Source organism: Elephas maximus, chromosome 12 (assembly GCF_024166365.1).
Source record: "Elephas maximus indicus isolate mEleMax1 chromosome 12, mEleMax1 primary haplotype, whole genome shotgun sequence".
Classification (NCBI taxonomy): domain Eukaryota; kingdom Metazoa; phylum Chordata; class Mammalia; order Proboscidea; family Elephantidae; genus Elephas; species Elephas maximus.
The window spans coordinates 97,116,185-97,131,267 of record NC_064830.1 but is presented as its reverse complement, the minus strand read 5'-3'; the positions used below and the strand labels follow the sequence as shown (position 1 = coordinate 97,131,267).

General features: G+C 48.3%; 1 protein-coding gene across 1 annotated transcript in view; it reads left to right on the top strand.

Annotated features, from left to right (window-relative positions):
• The window catches only part of GNA12 (G protein subunit alpha 12), a 129,480-nt gene extending 122,722 nt beyond the window's left edge, over positions 1-6,758 (top strand). The window contains exons 3-4 of the mRNA XM_049904878.1: positions 1,465-1,515; positions 3,615-6,758. Coding sequence (XP_049760835.1) covers positions 1,465-1,515; positions 3,615-4,184 — 621 coding nt within the window. The 3' untranslated portion in view covers positions 4,185-6,758. The remainder of the gene's footprint in view (positions 1-1,464; positions 1,516-3,614) is intronic.
• Positions 6,759-15,083: the final 8,325 nt, after the last annotated feature.

Sequence of the window (15,083 nt, the reverse complement as noted above, 5' to 3'; positions counted from 1 at the left end):
ACGGGACACCTAGGGCCACCATTGTCCGTGTGTGCCTTTCAGACTGTGTCCAGAGTGAGACTTTTCAGAAGGCTGCGTCCTTCGTCTACATGTTATAATTAATTTTCACCATACTCCTTTTTAAGGGAATCTTTGGCACACCTAACAGTTGTGAGAATGGCGCAGGAGCGGGCAGTGTTTGATTCTCTTGTACATAGGAGCACTGTGAGTCGGAGCCGACTCAATGGCACCTGACAGCAACAACAAATTCACTTTGCTACTTCCTCTTTCTGGGCCTATATGAGTCACTACTTGAGTGCCCTCAACTCTTCTACCCCAGGGGTGCCATTGCAATGGGTAGCTCAGCACTTCCTGAAGTCAGGCTCAGGCTTGATTTGAAAGGGGCTTCTCCAGCTGTGGAGCATGTCCCAGCTTGTAATGACATTTCGCCAGATGATGTCTGGGTGATGAGAAGGAGCTTAGTGTCACCCCACCTCAGAAGTCCAAATGAAAGACCCTCCTTTGTTATGCACTGTAAATCAGGGATAACAGCCTGTGAAGCCATAATGGGATATTAGGTTCAAACTGGTTCAGCTATGACTGACGAAGTGAAATTGTAACAGACCCAAATTCAAATTTGGGTGAACCAGAACAGGAAAAATGACAGGGTGAAGCCCTGGAATGGAAGACTCTGAAGACGGGTAGTGAGCCCTTTCAGGAGCCTGATGAGGGAGATCGATTATTGGCAAGATGGTGGAGAGCATGGTCAGTCGCCATCTTTGAGTGGGACAATACTGTTTCCCACTGTACCAGTCAAGAGGTTTGGTTGCTATGCAACGTGCCCACGCCCTTGTTTTCTAAGAAGGAGATGAAGTTTCTAGCAGGGTTTCACCCCATAATTTTTCCTGTTCCAGTTATCATTCCAACTCACCCACATTTTAAAAATTAGGGTCTGTTGTAGTTTTACTTCCTCAGCCATGACTGAACTGGGAAGACCTGGTTTGAAGCCCTGGAAGAAAGTGGAAATATTTTGGTACGTGCCCATGAAGCATTCTCTGTCTTTAAAGACAGTGCGTAGGGTTGATTCGGCAATCTTCTCCAGAAGCAAAGCTGTTCGTAGGAACTGAAATCTAAATTCTAGTTCCAGTTCTGTCCCTTCCAGAGGCATGGCCTGGAGCAGACACGTCTGCACATCCGACAAGGAAAGGATAGCCTGGGTTCAAGGTTGCCAGAATCAAGTAGGGGAGCTTCAAAAACAGTCTGCATTTGAATCTTGGGGTTGGAGCTAGGGAAAATGTATTTTAAAAAATTTTTTTAATGTGTTTTTAACTTAAAAAATACTTGTCCACTCTTAGTCTTTTTACTTTGCCTTAGTATTTACAAGGAGGCAAAGTAACACTCCTGTTACCCTATTAAGTTCTTCCGTTTGCCAAATTGAGGGTCCTCAACCAAGACTGAGTCATGAATGTTTTTTCTCTCCGACAGGGTGAATCCGTGAAGTACTTCCTGGATAACCTTGACCGGATCGGCCAGCTGGTGAGTAAAGACCCCACCGTGAGAATTTGTGGTACAGGATTAGAAAACATTTGTCTGGAGACCAAAGCAATCTTAAGTCATAAGGGCTTTAGCTAGACCGTGGGCCATATTGGTAACATCAGATCATCATGAGCACTATTGTAGCTCTTGCTTAGCTCAGTGTTTTGTATCAGGTTTGAGGGAAAAGTGAGTGCTTAAAGGTAGATTCCCTCAGGTACAGGCATTCTCATATTCTTATAAAACTTCGTTGCCATTAACTGCTGTTGAGTCCGCTGTGACACATGGTGACCTTATAGACAACAGAATGAAATCTTGCCCCTGTCCTGCGTCATTCTCACAATTACCAGCATGTTTGACTCCATCGTTGCGGCTGTTGTGCCAACCCATCTCATGGAGGATCTCCCTCGCCCTCATTGGTCTTCTACTTCACCAAACACAATGTCCTCCTCCAGTGATTGATATCTCCTGGTGACATGTCCAAAGCAAGCAAGTCTGACGGTGTTCTGTCGTGATCCATAAGGTTTTCACTGATAGATTTTCAGAAGTAGACCGCCAGGCTTTTCTTCCTAGTCTGTCTTAATCTGGAAGCTTTGCTGAAACCTCTCCACCATGGGTGACCCTGCTGGTATTTGAAATACTGGCGACATAGCTTCCAGCATCACAGCAACATGCAAGCCACCACCATGGGACATGCTGACAGATAGGTGGTGGTATAGAACTTCAGTCACTACTAAATTAAGACATGAAGTAGTGGTTTTAGAAGAGTTCCTTTGCCCAGATCACCACAAAGGAGATGCAGGAGTTCTTTAGTCAAGGGAGGCTTTCCTTTAACTTTTTATTAAAGAAAATAGTAGAATGAAATCCCAAGTTCAAGAATTGTTACTCGCCACCAACCTTGTTTCATCAATATCCTTCCCCACCCCAGGAGTAAATCCAACAGCCTGTCTTTCATCAATAATATTTTAGAGTTGATCTCTAAAAGATAAGACTCTTTAAAAAGCATAACCACAATACCATTGTTGCTCCTAAAAAATTAATTCCTTAATATCAACCAATACTCAGTCAGTTTTCAGATTTCCCCGGTTGTCTCATAAACACTTATTTGTTTTCTTAGCAATTTGAATCAAGCTCCTAGTAAGGCCTATATGTTGCAATTGGTTGATGTCACTTAAATTTATTTTAATCTATAGGGTTCTCCTTCCATCTTTTTTATTTCTTTCAATTTATTTGTTGAAGCAACTGGAGTATTTATCCTCTGCGGTTTCTCAGTCTGGATTTTGCCCTCACTCACAGCCCTGTAAATGTCATTTAACGTGTTCCTCCATCCCCGTACACAAGATGGTAGCTGCATCCAGAGATTCATGTTTGAAGTTTGGGCCAGACAAACTGGGTGAGCGGAGTTGTGCACTGGTCACTGGAGAGTTTGTCATCGTCCAAAGTCAGAGTGGTTTGAGAGTCACTACAGTTGCCTGTGTGTGGACTTTGTTTGTAAGAGTTTTCCAAGGATGACATGTTCGACATCTTGCAAACTTTACGTAGCATTGCAAAGCCTAAGTTAAATCTGTTCTCCGAAGGCTCTGGAATGTGCATGCTCTGGACGTTAGAAAAATAAAAAAGGACCTATATCCAGAGACAAAAAAGATGGTAGATTTTCTCTGGAAAAGAAGACCAATGAGATTTTAAACTGATGAGGCTAATGGTGAGGATTGCAGTCTTTCTTCCTCAGACCGATGAGCCTCTCCATTCTTTTTTTTTTTAATAAATGGATTTAAATTTTATTATTTTTATTATTGCGTTTTATCGAGTCAACTCCAACTCATGGCAAGTCGTCTGTGTGTCAGAGTTAGAACTGTGCTCCGTAGGGTTTTCAATGGCAGATTTTTTTTTGCCGCTGTTAATTTTTTAATGACCTCTTGGATTCCTTCACTTCCTGTTTTGTGGTAAATTTATAATTTTATAAATGAAATTTGCTTTTGGTATGTTGTTCAGCGTCTTTGAAAAGTCAGTCTAACTCTCTTTTCCTCCACCGTGCCTTTTTGTTCCTACTTTCTCACCGTCTCTCTTTCTGTCTTGCATTTCCCTTCTCCTGTCTTTCACAGAATTACTTTCCTAGTAAGCAAGACATCCTGTTGGCCAGGAAAGCCACCAAGGGCATTGTGGAGCATGACTTCGTTATTAAGAAAATCCCTTTTAAGATGGTGGATGTGGGTGGCCAGCGGTCCCAGCGCCAGAAGTGGTTCCAGTGTTTCGATGGGATCACGTCAATCCTGTTCATGGTGTCCTCCAGCGAGTACGACCAGGTCCTTATGGAGGACAGACGCACCAACCGGCTGGTGGAGTCAATGAACATATTTGAGACGATCGTCAACAACAAGCTGTTCATCAACGTCTCCATCATCCTCTTCCTCAACAAGACAGACCTCCTGGTGGAGAAGGTGAAGACCGTCAGCATCAAGAAGCACTTCCCCGACTTCAGGGGGGACCCCCACCGGCTGGAGGATGTGCAGCGCTACCTGGTCCAGTGCTTCGACCGGAAGAGGCGCAACCGCAGCAAGCCACTCTTCCACCACTTCACCACTGCCATCGACACGGAGAACATCCGCTTCGTGTTCCATGCCGTGAAGGACACCATCCTGCAGGAGAACCTAAAGGACATCATGCTGCAGTGAGGAGACCCCCATGCTCACGCCACCCCTAAGCAGCCCCGCAGCCTCGGGTCAGGAGTCTGGTGGGGGTGATCCACGTGGTCCGGAAGTGGGTTTCCAGGGCCCGGGCCTTCACACACCAGGCTCCGGAATGCCATGTGACAGCCAGCCGACACGCACTCGGCAGAAGGACAGAGACACTCTGGTGTCAGTCAGCTACTGAGTCCTGGGAACCAGGAAAACTACTGAGCACCCACGCGATCACTTTGGTATTCATCTGTAGTACCTAATGCCACGGCTGTCTTTCTTTTTACAGACTCTTTATTCCTTTCCTGACACCATCTACATCAAAGCTTGTGTGTATGTGTGTGCACACGCACGCTCACTCTTTAATGACAAAAACCTGTACACCCAGTGGCCTTGCAGATGGCTTTTCTGTCTAACTCACAAGTCTTCCATCAGGCAAACTAACCTGAGGGCCCTGTCTAGCAGTAGTTTGTAGGCAGTTGTGTGCGTGCTGGCACCCCTAAGCTCAGAGCACACGAGGTGGCCCCCAGCCCAGCCTTAGGGTCTCATGCCACCCCTCACATGAGTGGGCTGCCTTTTAAAACTTTGGTGCCAATTTCCTAAGAGATGCTCATCTAGGTGTGTTTGATTAAGCCAAGTAGCCTCCCAAGTCTTAGACAGTGAGGTCGAGAGCTTTGCTAACGAGGACTTGCTTCAGCCTTGTGCGGGTTTTCTTGCCTTACATGTAGAATTGCCCAGTAGCACAACATGTCATGGAAATGGCATGCCGACGGCACACAAGGATGCATTACTTTTCCCACCTACACCTTCCTTCCTCCTCCCTCCATGGCAAAGACATACAAACCAAACCAAGTAGCCTTGCAGATGGCTTTTCTGTCTTGCATGCAAGTCACCTTCTGCACCTCCAGTTGGCAGCATTTAGCATTTCCTTCTTTTGGAAATAGCAGAGATCTTCACATTCCTCTCTGAGGCTTCTGAAAGCTGGCAGGCTTACTCGCGGACCTTTGTCAGTGTAGCAGCTGCTTGGGGAGTTCCTAGCAGCTGACCTTTCAGGAAGCCCAGACTCTGGAGAAATCTGAGTTTCTCCAAACCGCAGCCTCACCAACGCGCCTTTGGACAGCCGGCTCCTATTCTCAACTATCCTGCAAACCCAACTCTTCTCAAGGGCTCTAGCTTCTGTTACTGCACACACATAACAAGTAACCATTGTCACATGTAGCTCTCCTTGGGGCGCAGCTGCAGAGGGCTGGAGGGGAAGAGAACTGACAAACTGAAGCTCGGCTCGCTTGTCCAGGTTCACCTGGCCAGTTGTCTCTCACTGTGTCCAAAATACATTGTCACTCTACTAAAAAGTCTCTCCAGTGTGCTTGGGGACTTTTCCAACCTAGCATTTAAAAAAAAATTTCCAGGCATTTAAAAAAAGAAGGAAAAAGGGTTTCCTCTGTAACCAGCGCCTTATATTGCTGTGGCTTACCACCACCTCCTGGGGTTGTGTGCCAGGACCACGCCTGGGTCCTCGTGTCCCTCTCGCCTCTGTCGCCTCATTTTTAGCGTGCAAAATCCACATTAACCTTGTGGCAGATGCTGACCCAGAAGAGGGAGGAGAAAATTCCCACTTCCGCATCACCCTGGTTATCACAGCACTTCTGATTAGGAGACAACGTGAATTCTTTCTCCCTCTGGGTTCTCAAGGGCATGTGTCAGTGTTCGCTGGGGTTTTGGCTCTGTCTCTTGGCAGGAAAAAAAGTTTGCTGTCTTTGTACTACTTCCCGTGGCTCTTGGTCAGTGAGCAGGATGTGACCCAGGATTAGTGCTGGTGACCGTGTTTTCAGGGAAGACACAATGGGGTCGCGATGCGGTCCCTCAGGATGGTTCTCAGATCCCAATGGGGTGTATGCTGTCACCCAGATTAGTTTTCATATTAAGTCTGTCAGGATTCAAAGACTCCAGGAGATGCAGGCTCCTCCTCAGCCTGGAGCTGCCCTCCTGGTATCCCGGAGGTCAGTGCTGTCGGGACCAGGAGCGTAGACCAGTCTCATCAGTACATGCTCCTGTCCCTTTAGGCAGTCAGATGTAGTTGCAGCTCTCTTGCAAAACCAGAAAAAAGTTGAGGCATTGGGACTTGGGTTTAACTGGTCATCCAAGATAGGGAATAGAAGGCAGAGGGGCTGGCCCACAGGCTGGGGACCTCAGACCAGCTGCCCCTGACCCTGGACACCCTCGCCAAGTCTCTTAGCTCTGCTGAACCTGGGCTCCCTCCTCTCTGTGACAGCCAGGAGGAGTGAGAATCTTCACAGAGCCCGCTGGTTTGACACTCTGAGGTTTGTTGTTACTGGTGCAGAAGATAGCTATTTGCAAGGCTAACCTAAATTACTTGCAACTTTCCTACACCTAGACTATAGTCATTTTGGTCTCCAAAGCCTTAGGCGTTTGTATTATTGTTTTTAATTTCACTGTTATTCTCAATTATTGTCTTTTTTTATTGAGATGTTGGAGAAGCAGGAGGCGGCTGTACCTCATCTACTATTGCAAAAAAAAAAAAATATAACAATAAACTTCCTCAAAATAAGACATCTTCCTCATAGTTATACTGTTTACACGTAAGAACACATGTAAGTTTTTTTCATGAAATATATTTTTAACTTCTGCTTGTAGAGAATTTGTCTCGAAGCTTTTGAGTCACAGCTTGGTAATTTATAGAGGCCTGTAGAATTCTTATTCTTGGAATCTTTTTTTACTTCTTTGATGAAAGAAAAATGAGTCGGGTTATTGTAACTCCAACGTCAAAAAACGTTCTTGCAACAAGAGTCCTAGTTATGACTGGCTGATGAACTTGGAGTCCTGGGAACAAACAGTCACTGGTTTGGTGGTGCGATAAAGGTGCCATTAGAGTGACGTGGTCCGGGTGCCTGGCTCCAGACGTACACCTGGCACGCTGTGTAGCCTTTTGCCTAGGAGGGTCTGGGCTAAGGATTTGACCATCTTCCATCTCTGGATGTTTTTTTCAAACAAATCCTTAGTTTTGTTCTGCCTGGAATAAAACTTCACTCAGCATTCAAAACCAACAACAAATTAACTTTTCAGTCCCCAAAATTCAGAGCAAATAACCCTAGTCCTCATTTTACTTGAAGACTCACTCTTCTTGGTGACTGTTTTTTATTTCCACGCACTAAACAAAGCCTGGCACAATCAAGAAGCTCCATAAGCATTCATTGGCTTGAAGGGAAGCTTCTAGAACACAACTTCAAACAGTGCCTTAGCAGCAAGTACCTACACAGGTGAGACTGAGGAGTCCTGCTGTGCTGAGATCTAGAAAGCCCCAGGGGAGAAGGTCCTGGTGGCTGACACTCGACACGGTCCAGAAGGAACCGGGGACCCTTGGAAAGCTGGGGAGTGGGGTGGGGGGTCTGAGGTGTCAGTCCCCAGGGGCTCAAATTCCACAAAATGAGGAAACCATCCATGGTGCTCAGGACTCTGCAGAACCAATGTTTCTGCGTAATTGGTCATCTTTCTCCAACAAGCAGGTTTCTAGAGAGAGGGACACATGTACTGTTGGTTGGCCAGTGGCTGGGGGCATACGGGAGGGGGGTCACAGCATATATCTAGGTGTAGGGATTAAACCAACTCAAGTGGGAATGTTGACGCCTTCTCCAGAAAGTGCCAGTGAGATCGTGCCTTGCCTTCAGTTATCCACATGGCTTTGGGATAAGCTCTCCAGCTCCAGTTTCTTCACCTGGAAAAGCTGGACAGAGCTATTCTCAGCTCTGGCAACACTGTCAAATCACCTGTGGAGCTTTCAGAAAGGACCCGTGCCTGAGCCACCCTGGACCAATCGAATGTGAACATGGAGACAGAGAGAGATAGGTAGGTATCAAATCTGTTGCCATCAAGTTGGTTCTGAGTCATAGTGACCCCATAGCTTTTTTTTCTTCTTCTTTCTTCCAATTTCCCAGGTGAGTTTAACGTGCAGCCAGGGTTGAGAGCCACTGAAGTAGAGGCCCCTCCTGGTGTGTAGGATTGTGTCTTTAGCAGGATGTGAACTGTATGACATGGTACCACAGGGCCCCCAAGTCTTCCCCATGTTGTGACCAGCAGCCAGCCTCCAGAAGAAACACAGTGACTGGGGGTTTCTTCTTGTCTCTCAGAGCATGAAGAGCAGGGGTTTGCTGAGCCTTTCACAGCATGTCAGGCAGCCCTCTCTGGGCTTTGGTGCTATTTCGTCCAGAAGGTGCATCAGATGTGCTCAGCAACCTCATTCCCAAGTGATTCCTTGAATGTTAGGAAGCAGCTTTGCTTTGAAGGCAAAGATACGCTCTTGGCAGAGGGCTCACTCAATTTGCACAGCAGCCCTCAAGAGGGGCTGAGGGGCGTGGAGCGCGATTGCCCCTTCGTCCTTGAATCTGCTGCTCGTGTTTCACTAGGACTCAGCACTGAGGAGCCAGCCCTTGTATGGAAGTCGATAGTGAGGGTGCAGCTGGGAGGGTGGAGTGCCTACCTGCAGGTAGCACCAGAGAAGAGTGTGCACAACGTCAGCAGGAAGGTGAGGGTTCTGCTGGCTTTTGGGTCTTAATCCTGAGCTCCTTTTGCAAGGCTCTGGGTTAGGCCTTGAGGATAAAGGTCCTTTGTCCGCAGAGAAAGGAGACAGCTCAGTTCAGACTCAGAAGCTCAACCTGCTCTGTTAACAGGACTTTACAGGCAGATAGCATGCTAGTTTGCACTTGTGTCCAGAAAGAGTTGAGATCTGAAATCTGGACAGTGACAGTGTGGAATGGAGTCCCCACTCTGCCCTCATTGCACCCATTTCCAATGTCCACTTCATCCACTCCGCTGAGGAGACATTTTAGGTCCCTAGAGACCTGTTCTCATGGGTCTTCACTGTCTCACTGTCGTGTCTCTTCAGAATTCTCTGGAACTCCAAGGCCGGTACTCTTAGTGTTTGGGGCGACGTGTTAAAATAGGTGGATTTGATTTCCCAACTGCAGTGCTGGTACCTCGTCAGGTGAAGACTCTTCCAACCGCAAGCCTTAAGCGTGGTCACTGATTGCCAGAAGCATCCCTTGTGTCCCCTCTCAGTCGGGTTATCGTTGCCCCCACCCCCAGATGGCTCCTTAAGGGGGACAGCCTGTGCAGAGCACACCTGGGGTCTGTCCTTGGTGCCAAGTGTCCCTACCCCACCTCTTGCTGAACTAGTCCCTATGAGAGTTGGAAGTTACACTTTCTTCAGCATTTCAATTTCCTATTCAAAACCCAAGGAGCCCTGGTGGTGCAACGGTTAAGTGCTCAGTTGCTAACCAAAAGGTCAGCCGTTCAAACCTACCGGCCGCTCCATGGGAGAAAGATGTGGTGGTCTGCTTCCATAAAGATTACTGCATTGGAAACCGTCTGGGGCAGTTCTACTCTGCCCTGTAAGGCCGCTCTGACTCGGAATCAGCTGGATGGCAATGAGTTTTTATAGGTTCAAAGGATACAACCCCAGATCACAACCAGAAAAAGCAGGTGCTCCAGATATAAGTGGGTTCTCAAACATCTTGGCAGTATGGCGATTCCTGGGGATCCATATCCATGGGTAGTAGTAAGGAATGGGAACTGGGGTAGGACTCAGAAGCCTGACTACACGACAGCGTAAAAGGGCCCCCCCTCTCCTGGCAGGTGAGGGTTCTGCATGGCTGAGAACAAGGTTAGGAATTGCTTTCCTAGTTCATCCTGGCCTTTGGGAATTCATCCCTCCCTAAGTATTCCATCAGCAGAAAGTCTGTGTCATTGCAAGGGCCTTATGGTAAGAGACCCTGGCATCTCATGGGTAATGAGTCTTCTAGGAGGATGCTCACTTCACAGGAGAGGCGGAGGCCCAGCTCGGCCGGAAAGGTAGCGTCTCTGGCCTTGAGCTGGTTACAGGAGGCAGTGCTTTCTCCAGAGGGTTTTCGTTTCTTACCTGTTTGTAATGTGAACCGGAGGGAACCCTAGAGTGGCTCTCAAGGTTGGTGACTTAGCCTGGATCTCTTGTCGGGGGGCAGACACAAGCCCCTGATGAGTGTGGTCAGCAGTGCCTGGAGTGGCCTGAGCTGGTGGCCATAGAGAAGGGCCTTTCTTTGGACCTGGCCTTTTCTGGGAACATAAAGGGCTATTGTTCCTGGCCTGTCACTTTGGCCCCTTTTTATGAACTCGGTTTATTTTATATTTTAAGAAGCTGATGTGTTTCACCCAAACAAGCATAGTCCCGGCTACTCACAGACAAGGCAGGGTTCTCCTGAGGACTGCCCTTTCCTGGCCAGCCTCAAAGCCCACCTGCTCGTCCACACTGGGAGAGTCCACCCCTGCAGAGCCCCTTGGATGGAAGCAATGTCTCTAGCCTCAGTTCTGGTACTTTCTGGGACTATTTCAGGGTTGACCTCCTCTAGGTAGTTTCAGAATAACTCAAGTCCAAAAGGAAGATCCTGAGGATGGAGTTGCTGGGAAAGGCCAGGACACACAAAGTGGTTCTGAATGGCACCCCATGGCTCCTGTCTGAATCTCCACTCTCTCCTTGGAATCATCCTCAAAGGCTGGCTGTGCCCTCGCCCAGGCTGGGAACATCGAGACTAGGAGTCAACGCCGCACAGTGGGTTTGCTCTGGACCATCAGGCCTCCGCCGCCTCCTTCATCCCGTAACTGGCTCATTTGAAAGTTCCCCACACCGAAGGTTTGTACCACAAAGTGTCTTCCATGTTGGCCCTCCTCAGAAAGGTTAGTGGAATGGTGTGCAGAGAAAACTTGTCACCTGAAAGACTGCGAAACTCCAGTTTCAAAAACTGAACCACGCTCGCATCTGAGAGTCAAACTGAACGTCCCTCCTTTGGGGCTCTCCCAACTCACGTAGGCTGCCCAGATGAACTTGGCATGTTTTCCAGACTCACCTGCAGACAGATGGACAGCAACTCCCACCATTTTGTATATGGGTGACAGTTGTCACAGTTGACGTGTGAGTCATGTTTAAGGCAGTGTCCACAGACTGTCCATACAGCTTGAGACAATTTTCCCCTGTACTTCTTTGTTGTGAATTTACCTGTTAGTCTTTAACAAGCCTGATGATGGAGAGCTTCAAGATGGGATCTCCATGAGTGGAAACTGACTCGAACTACAGCTGGTTTTTTGGTTTTATTGAGTCTTTGGGGCTCTAGAATCCCAAATAATTACCTTCCAACCTATTGTGCACATTGATTTAAAGCATTCAAAATGCTCTTTTCCTTAACTCCATTCAAACCCAATACAGTACCCAATACTGCCATGCTACTCTCCCATCCACACAAGTGTAGCCAGGAAGTTCAGTGTTAATACACTCAACCACCTCCTTACACCCACCGTTCTGTCCCTAACCCACTGGGGTCACCTCGGAGACCCTGCAGAGGGACTGGGGGAGCTGGCGACTTGGCTTCACCGCCCACGTGCCCACCACAAGATCAGAGTTAAACTCCTTAGGGGTCTTTTCACCAGACACCCACGGTAGTGCTAATCCAGCGGTGTATCAATGCCATGTACTAGATTAAAATATATGTGATGAAGTGTAAAAAGTGTATTTTACAGCTCCAGTGGTTAGTTTAACATGTTTTGTATATATGATTTTTATAAATCTATTAAAATTGGCTTTAAATTACACTCGTTTTCTTGGTGTGTTGTCTTCTTTTAAAAGGAGCCCTGGTGACGTAACAATTACGCTGCTACCTGAAAGGTCATCGGATTGAACCCACCCAGTGGCTCTGCGGGAGAAAGACCTGGCGATCTGCTCCTGTAAAGATTACAGCCTAGAAACCCTATGAGGCTGTTCTTCTCTGTCGCATGGGGTCACTGTGAGTCGGAATCAACTCGATGGCACACAGCAACAGCTTTTTAAACTGCCAGTCGCTGCTGCCCCAGCTGCAGTGGTGCCGTGAAACCTGACTGCGGCCGCCTGCCCCGTAAGGACCAGTGGGTCCTGAAATCCATCCCCAGTGTGGCAGGCACAGGAGGTTTCCTCGTGGGTCTTGTACAGACACTGTGGGTCATGTTCAAAGATCACCAAGCAGCAAAGAAGTTACTGGATTGTGACCTGGGCCTTGGGCTCTTTATTTCCTTAATTCTGTCCCCTGCTCACCTCTTCATTCCTCAAGGGTGCTGGTGTCCCTAGCCCTTGCTTGTCACATCTCTGGACAGGAATCTCATGTACTCTCCAGAGTTTGGAGTCCCTGGGTGGTGCAAACAGCTAACATGGTAGGATGCTAACTGAAAGGTTGGAAGTTCGAGTCCACCCAGAGATGCCTCAGAAGAAAGGCCTGGCAATCTACTTCCAAAAAACTCAGCCATTGAAAACCCTGTGAAGCACAGTTCTCTGACACACACGGGGTCGCCATGAGTTGGGGTGGGCTTGACGGCAACCAGTTACTTGTTCTACATAGATGGCAGGATGCTTGGTAGTGATTGGTATCAACTCTGAGAGGCTCGACTCCTACCCACTCGGGCCCTCTGTCTCCCGGGACCCTTCTGACCCACCAGTTGCATCCCCCCAGGTTTCTGTGACTACTGTTTAGCGGAGCCAGGGAGGGGCACCGTCCCCAGGGAGCAGGAGCGTTGAGGGGCTGATGGACTGAAAAGGAGGAAAGCAAGCCCCTGAGGGCATGAGCACAGCTCAGGCCTGGGCCAGCCATCAAAAAGCCCCTGCCCAGCTGTTCCTCACCCCCAGATTAAGCCGTTTAAAACAGTCCCTCCGGATAAAAAAAGGTTGGTCCGGTTTAGAACTGTCAGGAGCACTACGTCTGAAATCCAGTTCCTACTCTAGACAGGTGTTGGAAGAAACACTGGGAAAGAAAGGGCCCTTTGCTTCTGAAGTGCTGAGTGAAGGATCAAGAGAAAGTGACGGCCGGCCTCTGACCAGATTAAATGCCCTCGGGGCCTTCTGCTGTATGTTGTTGTTGGACGCCATCGAATTATTCCAACTCCAGCGACCCCATGTGTCACAGGGTAGAACTGTCCCATAGGGTTTTCTAGGCTAATCTCTACAGGAGCAGATCACCGGGTCTTTCTCCCACAGAGCCACTGGGTGGGTTTGAACCACCAACCCATCAGTTAGCAGCCGAGCGCATAACTATTGTGCCACCAGGGGCCCTTCCTTCTGCCTCTTTGTTCCTGCGGTATGATGGGTACCCGCCCCAGCCAGCAAACAGGAGTGCTGAGCACCTGCTGAAGAGCCGGTGGTGGGCAGAACACAACTTCTCAGTCAGTCCGCACCCATCACAGACTAGCAGGGAAGACCCGAGGAGTGAACTTCTAAATTGAAGTAGGTGCTCTGAAGAACAGAACATGGACCTTGGAGTATCAATGGAACCAAGTCGGAGGTCATTCCAGCCTGTGCTGGGAAGTGACGTCTGAGCTAGTCTGTCCACAGAACTGGAAACCCTGGTGGCGTAGTGGCTGAGTGCTAAGGCTGCTAACCAAAAGGTCGGCAGTTTGAATCCACCAGGCACTCCTTGGAAACTCTATAGGGCAGTTCTACTCTAATCTATAGGGTCTCTATGAGTTGGAATTGACTCAATGGCAATGGGTTTGGGTGGGTGTGTGGTTTTTTTTTTTTTGTCCACAGAACCAGGCCCAGAGTGGAGGGAAGACCTGTCATCAGAGAGAAGCTTGTGAATGGACTGCGCTGAGGCTGTGGTAGAGGAGGGGAGGGGCCGGGTGAGGATGGAGGGTCAGTGGAGTCCGGGTGACACGGGCCTTGCCCACCTTCATAACTACAAAAGCGTATTCATTAAAAAGCCTGGGCAGTGGGCATTTGGAAGGGTCTATTAAGCACTTAGCTGGTAATCGAAAGGTCAGAGGTTCAAATCTACCCAGGGGCTCCGAGGGATAATGACCTGGCAATCTGCTCCTGTAAAGATTACAGCCTAGAAAATCCTATGGGGTAGTTCTACTTTGTCACGTGGGGTCACTATGAGTAGGAATAGGCTGGCCGGCACACAAAAACAACAATGCTGACAGAACCTGATTGACTTAGCTTCCTTACTAATTTGTTGAGAGCTTGCAGCCGTTTCAGAGAGGGCTGGACGGACCGTGGCATTGCAGAGCCTCGCTGGGAGTGACTGCATTTGCAGCCCCAGGACAAAGGGCCTGGTGCCTTCCGTTACCTCTCTGCCACTCGAGTATGGCATTTGGCCTTCGACCATCAGTAGGAATATAAAGGGGAGCTGAGAAGGTGATAACCCCAAAACACTTCTTGGAAGCTGGTTTTTTGGTTTTTTTTTTTTCCCAAATAAACTCCTGACACAAGCTTGTTTTCATTTGCCTCTTTACCCCAGAAGCCAAGTTCAAAAATAACCCTCGGTTATTCTGGGTTTTCATTAATCAAGGTTATACAGTATAACATTGGAGGAAGGAAGGAGTTGCTAGCTGTTTCTACCAGTTAGTGACATTGGTCGTAACAGCCTTCAGAAGCTATGGTTCTTTACAGTAAAGAAGCATGTTGTTAGTTGCCTTGAGTCGATTCTAACTCATAGCGACCCCAGGTGTTACAGAATAGAACTGCCCCATAGGGTTATCTTGGCTGTAATATTTATGAGAACAGATTGCCAGGTCTTTCTCCGGCAGAGCCACTGAGTGGGTTGGAACCACCAGCCTTTCAGTTATTAACGAATGCTTAACCATTGCACCCCGAGGGCGCCTTTCTTTATGTAAAAGAGTAGGTATTTCCTACTGTTTATCCTACTGATTATCTGCGGTGTTTAGATGGCATGGCCTGTTTCTCTAAGGGCCATAAATTTGCTATTTCCTTGGGTTTAGCAATAGGGCTCTTGTGTGTGGGTAGTTGCCCCCATCGTGAGCAAGACTAATCCCAGCTTGATTAAACCCTGGCTCGGCTCCTCCACCCTCCAGCTCGGGGAGCAGCCTGGGGGC